The sequence below is a fragment of the Electrona antarctica genome, assembly GCF_951216825.1.
Source record: "Electrona antarctica genome assembly, chromosome: 5".
In the NCBI taxonomy this organism is placed as follows: Eukaryota; Metazoa; Chordata; class Actinopteri; order Myctophiformes; family Myctophidae; genus Electrona; species Electrona antarctica.
Genome location: NC_136810.1, coordinates 39,083,304 through 39,093,303, shown reverse-complemented (window position 1 = coordinate 39,093,303; position 10,000 = coordinate 39,083,304). Strand labels below are relative to the sequence as shown.

Below are 10,000 nucleotides of genomic sequence, written 5' to 3'. Positions count from 1 at the left end.
TTAATGCTATACTGTGTGTGTGTGTATAGGCGACGTTTGGCTATGCAACACAATGAGGTTACAAACACGGTCACCGGACAAATTCGCGACACATTCCCCCATTTGGGGGCATGGAATAATGGCAATTATATATATATATATATTACAGTAAAATAGAGCAAAAACAGAATGGGGCGCCCGTTTTTTAGTTTTGTTTTTTCGGCACGGGAGGCCGCCCAGTTAAAAGCAGTGATGTGGGGCCTTAATTATTGTAGTGCTCCATAGAAGGTTTCTATTACATAAAGCCCATTGTACGTACAGTGTGTGTCTTTTGTATTTGTCCTGACAGACTGTGAATAGACTGAGACTAATATCTGATAGAGACACGCACGCTGAGAGACTGGCTCTTTCCCCTTTCGGGAGGACATTCTGTGCCAATGGGTGTGTCTTGTTATTTGGGCTAGCACTGTGTGTGTGTGTGTGTGTGTGTGTGTGTGTGTGTGTGTGTGTGTGTGTGTGTGTGTGTGTGTGTGTGTGTGCGCGCGCACACGTGTGGGAGCACGCATGCGTGTGTGTGTGTATTGTCAATGTTGTTCCTTCCGACTGTCAACACAATGGCACACAAATACATACTGTACATAAACATATAACTGGAGATTATTTGTGGCTATGTGGAGATTATTTGTGGATTTATTGTGTGGCGTGGTATGTCAAAACACCAGATTCAGTACGAGGACAACAAGGTCATGGAGGGTTTTGGTGGGTTTTCATGGCTATGCGGTGGTTTCTGTTATTTATTTGAAAAAAGTGTGTTTCCAACTCTGTCCACTTGAGAAGAAGAGCCAAGACAGTGCACAGGCCTCAGTGGAAGCCCTGGGGAACGTTTTGTACCCAAGGCCAGTGTGCATGTGTTTGGTCCCACGTACTCAGTCAGACAGTCATTAGAGAGATGGGGGGAAGACACGCGGCAAAAGCCGTCGGGAGCGGGAGTCGAACCTGCGGCACGCCGTCAGGCTGGCTCAGCAGCCTAGGTGCCCGGTTGAGCTAACCATCCGGGCCACCACAGGTTTTGTTTTAACCTGCCACGGGTTAGTTTTAACTTGCCATGCATGTCGGAAGCCACGGGTCAGTTGTAACCGGCCACTGGTTAGTTGCAAAGGCATGTTGGGAGTGACGGTGTATTCGGACTAATGCCTGTCGGACTGTTAGTATGTCTAACCAACGTATGCACCCCTAGAAAAAGTACAGTATTGTATTGGTATCAAAATATGTCTAAAGTCCCAAAAGTACAAAGTACTCATTATGCAGAATGTCGCATTTCACAAGTTTTAAAATTCTAAAAAATATTTTTAAAATAGCACATGTATAGCACAACATGTATATATTATTGCTGAAGTGGTTAATGTGGTTATATGAGTATAAGTAACTCTAGTAAAAGTAAAATAAGGAGTAAAAGTACAATATTTGGCTCTGAGATTTGGCTCTGAGATGTCGTGGAGTAGAAGTAAAAGTACTGACAACTGGAAATACTCCAGTAAAGTAAAAATACCCCCCACCCCATTACAGGCGTGTCGTCATGGAGGCGCTGACCCAACCCGCAGCCCCTTCCTGCTGTTTGTGTGTGTGTGTGTGTGTGTGTGTGTGTGTGTGTGTGTGTGTGTGTCATTGATGGAAACACGAATAACACAATGAGCTATGTTGTGTATTGTTGTAAAGGAAGTAGTAGCTGACCGTGTGTGTGTGTGTGTGTGCTGACCGTGTGTGTGTGTGCTGACCGTGTGTGTGTGTGTGTGTGCGCACGTGCGTGCACGCGTGTGCATGTGTGCGTGTTATGGACCCATGAAGACCATAACACGTACTGTTATGTACTGAATATGTAGCCGAGAAAATTAGAACAACATAGCAGCGATTTTGAAATGGAATTTCTGTCAGGTTCTGAATGAAATCCCTCTTGGTGATACTTAACAGGCACTGTCTGCTCTCTTGCAGTTAGTTAGTCAATGCTTAAACCCTTAATCTCTGCTTAAATGAGTCAGAACTCACTAAGCACTAAGCAGGGCATTTTAACTGTGTGTGGTTCACTTGTAAATCCTCCTGTGTGTGTGTGTGTGTGTGTGTGTGTGTGTGTGTGTGTGTGTGTGTGTGTGTGTGTGTGTGTGTGTGTGTGTGTGTGTGTGTGTTGTCTGCGGTAGGGCGAGAGGCAGAAAGGGGAAAGTATTTAAACATTCCCAAATAAACACCCGGAGAGCAGTGGGACAGTGTGTGTTTAGTAACAACAGGATGTCCCCCGGTAAGAAAAGAAGTCTAGCTAATAAAACACAAAGAGGTTCTGCTTTGAGAAGTAAATTAAAGTGCCGAAAATGGAAGACTCATTATCGTGACAAACTACTTTCATGGTTCCACTTGTCAAATCCCAAATTTCCAATAACACATGTTTTGTCTCACAATGGTCTGGTTGAGTCAGTGCAGTTAGTTGGGTGGTGACATCTCCGAGGTCTGACTCAGCAGTGAGTTCCTGGTAGAGGAACTGTGTGACTAAATAAGACACTGACCAGTCACCTGGTCAACGGCGTCTGATGTGCAGAGAGATACCGTGCGTGACTAATAATGTACCGTGACATATCGCCTGGTAGAGGCCCGCGGGGTGCATTATACGTTGGTTAGACATACTAGACATAGTTTAACGTAGTCTTGGTGAGTTAAAGCGTTGGTGGTTAAAACACAGGCTGGTAGGAAGAGCTGCCTGTACTTCACTAGTACTGTCTGTACTAGGCTTCAGCTACTAACCTTTACTATACTAGGCTTCAGCTACTAACCTTTACTATACTAGGCTTCAGCTACTAACCTTTACTATACTAGGCTTCAGCTACTAACCTTTACTATACCAGGCTTCAGCTACTAACCTTTACTATACTAGGCTTCAGCTACTAACCTTTACTATACTAGGCTTCAGCTACTAACCTTTACTATACCAGGCTTCAGCTACTAACCTTTCTGTATAACATCTCTATACTAGTGGTTCCCAAACTTTTCCATGTCAAGGACCCCCAAATTGACACTAATTGGCCCGCGGACCCCCCATTTGAAAAGATATGCCAGGGACCCCCCATAAGAGAAGATTCTCAACCCGTTTCATTTCAAGGACCCCCAGTTTGACATGCATTAGTCTACAGACTCCCATTTAATGGCATTTCTATCTCTGGGACCCCCAATTTATATAGTCAAATTAATGTTAATTTAACTCTGAGAGTGTACAAAAGGAATCAAATGGACCCGTTAGGGACCCATAAGGGTCCATTTGGTTCCAAAATATAATTTAGCTGGAACTCCCTCTGGAACTCCCTCAAGGACCCCTGGGGGTCCCCGGACCCCACTTTGGGAACCACTGCTCTATACAACCACCTGCCTGAAGAAATGTCTTCATTTCTTTAGGTCTAGACTAGACCCCCCTCCACTAGACCCCCCTCCACTAGACTAGACCCCCCTCCACTGGTTCTTGTGTGTTTCTGCTGTGACCTGCTGTGTTGGGGGATAAAGTCTGTTCTTGTGTGTTTCTGCTGTGCTCTGCTGGGTTGGGGGATAAAGTCTGTCATGTGATGATGTTGCACTAACAGGACATGAAGTCCACAAACTCCCTTTTTGCTCAAGTGCCTTAGAAAGTTAGAATACAATCAGCCTTTTGTGACGAGGAGGCCCAGTCTCACTGGGTCGGGCATGGGCCAGCGCTTCCCTATCTCTGAGTTTGTTGTGTGTGTACTGTGTACTGTATGTACTGTATGAGAGAGAGAGAGAGAGAGAGAGAGAGAGAGAGAGAGAGAGAGAGACAGAGAGAGAGAGAGAGAGAGACATATAGTAGAAACAGAATGAATAAATACCACTCCGGTAGTTGCCATGTAGTTGCCATGGAAGCCAAATGCTCGATAAGTAATCGTGTGGGAAGGAGATTAAATTTCTACTCCTCCCTTTCTACTTGTGTTACGTGAAAAACATGAAAGGCCAGCTTTGACGGAGTCTGCCACCAGAGGATATAAATACATATATGTATAAAAGACACAATGAGGAAAGGTGACCTTTCCATGGAGTCTGGAGTAAAGATAAGCACAACATTCCCCCTGCCTTGATCTTACAGTGGTGTGTGTGTGTGTGTGTGTGTGTGTGTGTGTGTGTGTGTGTGTGTGTGTGTGTGTGTGTGTGTGTGTGTGTGTGTGTGTGTGTGCTGAGGTAAATGGATGAAATTGCACCGCATTCTCTTCCTGTCTCCATGGTGATGTAACACCTAGGCAACCGCGGGATTTGGGAGACGGGGGGAACGAGCCTCTGTGGTCAGAGTGGAATGTACTAATCAGAACATGCACGCACGCACAGACGCACGCACGCACGCACGCACGCACGCACGCACGTAGGCTACATGCGCACACACACACACACGCACAATCATGTATAGGATACATACATGTATTATGTTACAGTACAAGTGAGGGGAGGCCTTGGCCGGGTCCCTTTGTTGTTCCACCCCCTCATCAACACCCGGTGAAACAAGGCTGAAGGCCCCTCAGGCTGCATATATTGTGCTAATGGACAACACAGAGGGAAGATGGCCACCTTCAGAGGAGCATGGAGGAAATGAAAAGCACTGCCAGACTAAACATATTCAGATGACAGAGGACTGGGAGGACGGAAGACTGTTTGCATTACTCACAATGACAATACTCTGTGAGTCACACGGGTGGAAACTCTCGGGGCGAGGGGGGGGTAGTGACAGTGAGACACGGAGAAAGAGACGCACGGCGGAAGGGGGGAAAAATGGATAGAGGAAAGTTTGTGAATTTGTGTGAGAGTGGGGGAGGTAGAGGGGGACAGATTATAGGAGACAGACAGAGAGGGGCGGTGGGACAGAGAGAGAGGGGGGAATGGGGAGTAGAGGGGAAAGAGGGGGCGAGGACAATTTATCAGAGATGTAGTGAAGGTGGAGAGGACGGACGGATTGTGAGAGGATGCGAAACATTTTCAAAAAACATTCCCAAAAAAGCAAAGGTTTTCATGAATTAATGCCAAATTAAATTATTTCTATAAGCAATTTCTTGAGATAAATAAAAATAAAAATTAGAAACCAAATGTTTTAGAAGTAGTGAAAATAGCCGATCCACAAGCTCACAACGCGGCGCAAAGCGACGCGTTGTGAGCTTGTAGATCGACCATTTTCGCTAAGTTGGGTCATGGGCTAAAAGGTTTGGGAACCACTGGGCTAGCACTGAGGGACGGATGTGAAGTACAGCGCCTCACCTTCCTGGGTTTGACCCTGTCCTGGTGGTCATACTGGAAGATGCCTTTGTAGCTCAGACCCAGCCACCACGGGATGCCCTGCTTGTCCTGCCACAGATACATGAACAACAAGTCATTAAAATAAAACCCTCTATACTACATCTGTGTGACAGAAGCAGAAACAGCTCATGCACCCGCTCTGAACTCCAGGGCGGACAAAACAATGTGTGCGTGTGAGAGAGAGAGTAGGGAACAGTGGTAAAACGCTACCTTTACAGCGTAGTAATGTACTCCATATGTGGGCAGAGACTCTGCGATGCTCATATAACTGTCAATAAGGAAGCCAAAAGAGAGACATGAGGCACACACACACAATTCAAATAAATCTGTACATGTTGAGAAAATGGCTCATCTAATATTCGTGGAGATGAAGCAGATTTTGTTGAAGAGATAATTATTGTAAAACTTGTGACTCTTGTGTCGTGTTCTTACTTGACAATAGCTTGTCCTCTGGACTGCCCAGTGAGTTTCTTGTAATGTTCTATGACCCGGTCCTCACTGCACAGGACACAAATACCCAATTAAAGACGTGGAAAGGTGAAGAAATAAAAAAGTAGTATCAGAAAGAGAGAGGGGTTGATAAAGACAGAGTGTAGGGCTGCAACTGTCAATTATTTTCTTAGTCATTATTGTATTTTTCTGTTATTTTTTGTATAGTCAATTAAATCGATTTGTTCGATTAACTGTTGCAGCCCTAAGTGAGTGTATTTTCTTAAATTTGATACATTCGTAATATGGGTCACAACGCACATTGATCTGATGTGAATTGAATTGAGAGGAAGGGAGACTGGGACAGTGAGCGAGAGAAAGGGTGTGTTATAGAGAGACAGAAAGTGAAAGGGAAAGTGAAAGGGAGAGAGACAAAGAAAAGACAAGCGGGATATAGAGAGAGAGCGTGCAAAAGTAGAGAGAGAGAGAGGTATACAGAGGCAGAAAATAAGAAAGGGAGGGAACCAGACGAGAGATGACGAGAGAGAGAGACACACAGAGAGAGGGGAGGGAGATAGAGAGACAGTAAGAGTATGCTAGAGAGACAAAAAGACAGAGAGATGGTGGTGGTGGTCTCTCACCAGTAGGCCAGTGAGGGGTGGTCCTTCAGGGCCTGTGTGGGCAGAGCGGGTAGCTTCTTCAGGTCCCCCCTGGTCACGTCATTGCTGGGAAAGGAGAGACAGAGACAGACCACCGACATGTGAGAACAAGCCTATACAACCACATCCAAAAAAGCCACACAATTCAACCACAAAATGTCACACTGTCTGTCATACTGAAACCGATACGAAATCTGAGATCTGTGACTCTGTCTGAGTGGCTTTGTCCAATGTATCATACACAATTCAATTACATACCCACCCATACCCACAAATACAATATTCTCGTACAAAAACAGACCCTTGAATGTTGAGACAAAAAAAAAGTAACAAAACTACAACTACGATAACATCTTCATCCAAGCCACGATTGATATCATCCAAAATAATTTCTCCAAAATACAACACTTTTGCATTAAAGCTAACCTCCTCTGAACTTTATACTAAGTAGTGTTTTTGAGAAACGCTATTTAGCATGAAGACGATGACGACTTGAGAGAGAAATGTCCCCTACTAACTGTCCTGGGAAGCGGTGAGTAACGTTTGGAAAAAATAACAGCAAGAGGAAGAACAATTAGTTAAGGGGGACGGATGGACAAATGCTGACAGGCTTTATTCTGCGTTTATCTGAGACAGTTGAGTTGGACGCACAACTGGCTACTAACTGGGTGTCGTCTAGCAGAGAACAGCTGCAGAGAGAGGGATGGCCATGGCGAGGGAGCAAGGCAGAAAAGGAGGAGTCAGATTGAGAGTCTTTGTGAGAGTGTGAGAGACAGATACATAGATGGCTGCAACTCCATTATCTTTGCGATTATTCAATCGGTTACTCTTTCAATTAATCGAAAAATCGAGAATCGCATTTTGTGACATAGTAAACTTTTAACAAAAGGCCGATGCACACCTCAGAAGGCTAGTGACAGGTGCGTAGGGCAATAGAGCATATATTAGAAAAGGGTATCTTTGAAAAACAAAGAAAAGTTCCCTGTCAGACACTTGCCAAAATGAGCAACATTTTGGCAAGTGTCTGACAGTGTGCTGGACCTTTTCTTTGTTTTTCAAAGATACCCTGTGGCATAGTAAACAAAATGGGCACAAACAAAATGCACAAACATTTGTGTGGATTGCGCAAAGAATCCCAATGTAGAAGCTCACAGTGTGTCATGATGATGTGAACTTCACCTGCTATTTTCGCTATTTTTGAAAATCAATTGTTTTATTTAAAATCATGTGTGAAGTGAGGGCCGCAGCGAGGGCAGTATTGACTGTATATCAGCCGGATATACTTGGTTTATATATAATTTCCATTCTGTATATAATAGGTTTCCAGTCAGTATTAGAAGGTGAAAATGCCCCGCCCTGCGGGATCGCTACTACTACTAATAGTAGAGCGGGCCAAGCGGGCCAAGCAAACCTTTGCTTTTGCGGTAGGGTTAGAAAGCAGGCCCTCCTGACACTCATCATCCCAGGCTCCACCCAGGCTCCAGAGGGCTGGGTGGGTGGTGAGGGTGTGTGAGAACATGACAGTGAATGATCTAAAGCTCTGGATCACAGCCCACTGGTCTCACCCAACGATAAAACCCCTGGGTTCCACTCTGCTATGCAGGGAATGGGAATGGGAATGGAATCCTGGAAAATATAACTTCAGCAGTTGCATGTGCAATAGTCACGTGTGGCCAGACTGTTGTTGCCTAACACAATTTTCGAATGCTTCCGTCATACAGTCTGGAGCAACGAAAGCTCTGATCATGAGCAAGCGATATAGCGTGACGTGAAGCCTCCTCGCCACTTCGGTTTCGTCTTTACAGTCATGCAAATTTATCCTAATATAAATCGAAATCATCTAAGCATATATATTGTAGCTTGCTGCTTAGCAGAAATGGAAATAAAAAATGAAATGTAAAGTGAATGGAAATGCCAGCTTCCTATATCGGGTGTAGTTCCAGACTCCATATAGTGGAATAGTTGTCTGGCTACGCACATGTGCATTGTGCAATAACATCTGAATGCCAGATTTAAGGCTCTAACATTTACAGTAGATCCTATACTTTCAGACTCTAAATGACCACAGTTCTTGTACATTTGTTCAATTTAAATGTGTGTATGTACAGTATATACTGTATGCTTTAAAAATAGCAGACCTACAAGCTCGTAGCGCGCCACTCGGTGGCGCGCTATGAGCTTGTAGATCTGCTATTTTTCAATAGCTAAAGCATAACATAATGCTAACACCAAAAGGGGTTCCCGCCCAAAATGCGTTAAGGCAGAATCTAAACAACAAGGACACGGCAGATTACCTGGGTACAGGCATACGTTATGACATACAGTACTAACAGTCTAACAGTCATTAGTCCCACGACCTACCCCAAACCCTAGCCTAACCCTAACCCACAACCTACCTACCCTAACCGCAAGCACGACGCAACGCATGTCGGACCAACGCATGTCGGTGATTTGCACATGTCAGACTTTTGGTGTGTCGGATGAGCGTGCGCACCCCGATTACCTAAGTGTGTGGAATTGCCATGTAGAGATAGGGGGGGGGGGGGGGGGGGGGGGTTGGAGGTTTGGGTGGGGTCGGGAATGACGGGTCAGTCAGTAGGCGTATAGGAGGCAAGAGGAGCCAAAAGGAATGTGTTCACCCTGTGTCACATTCCAGCCACCGGCAGGCAGCAGGACGCCATGTTTATTTACAACTCAGGCAGGAGGAACTGGGCTCAGGGGGTCCACTCCACGGCTGGACTGTTCGCTTTATCATCGCCAAGCATGATGTGTAAGAAGAGCATCTGAAAGACTGTAGCCACACTATACCTGCTCTCTCCATAGAGACTCGGTTTTATGTTCCAGAGCTAAGTGAAATATGGCTTAGAAACATTAACTGATAAAATGTGTGTGTGTGTGTGTGGAAAGCGCCACACGCATGCACACGCACACATACACACGCACAAAGCTCCTTCATATGATGCAGCCCTAAGAAATCTTGTCACGCTCCATTGGAGAACTCTGTGCTTAATTGGATTGAAGTCGTGCACTGTGGAGATCTCCCTTTCAACACGGACGCACGCACGCACACACACACACACACACACACACACATGATCCCTTTTTCCTCTCGGCAGACCTTGGCTGACGGGAGGTGGGGGTCGCAAGGTTCGCAAAACAGCTAAAAAAGACAAAGGCAGTCCCCCATGAGTGACATAATACGAGTTGTGTCTCTGTAGAAGCAGCAACACGGGGACAGACAGCCAGACAGTCTGACCACCAAGTGGTCAGCTATTGTCTCCATGTCTCTGTGCCACCCTCCCACCCTCCAACCCCATGCACTGGTGACAGACACACATTAAAAACCATGGCACACTGTGAACGAGTCCCAGTCCCCACCCTCCCCTCCCTGTCCTGACCAGACCATCCATTGTGCCGGTGTCAGTGAATGGGTTTGTTTTTAACTTTATTCTGGCAGCGTCTGCAGATATTCCATCCAAGAAAATGACCATCCTTGGCTCGCACAATACTAAATTAGCCTACTTACACAACACATTAATACAAGCGCGGTGACATCCGTGCCAATTCAACAACTCAAGCGTGTGAACTTAGATGGGACAAGATCATCTTTT

General features: G+C 45.5%; 1 protein-coding gene across 1 annotated transcript in view; it reads right to left on the bottom strand.

The window, feature by feature from the left end:
• frmd4a (FERM domain containing 4A) overlaps positions 1 to 10,000 on the bottom strand; it is a 55,738-nt gene that overhangs the window by 29,953 nt on the left and 15,785 nt on the right. The window contains exons 6-9 of the mRNA XM_079502315.1: positions 6,372 to 6,455; positions 5,734 to 5,799; positions 5,512 to 5,569; positions 5,263 to 5,349 (exon numbers count right to left, since the gene is read on the bottom strand). Of these exons, the coding sequence (XP_079358441.1) occupies positions 5,263 to 5,349; positions 5,512 to 5,569; positions 5,734 to 5,799; positions 6,372 to 6,455 (295 nt within the window). The remainder of the gene's footprint in view (positions 1 to 5,262; positions 5,350 to 5,511; positions 5,570 to 5,733; positions 5,800 to 6,371; positions 6,456 to 10,000) is intronic.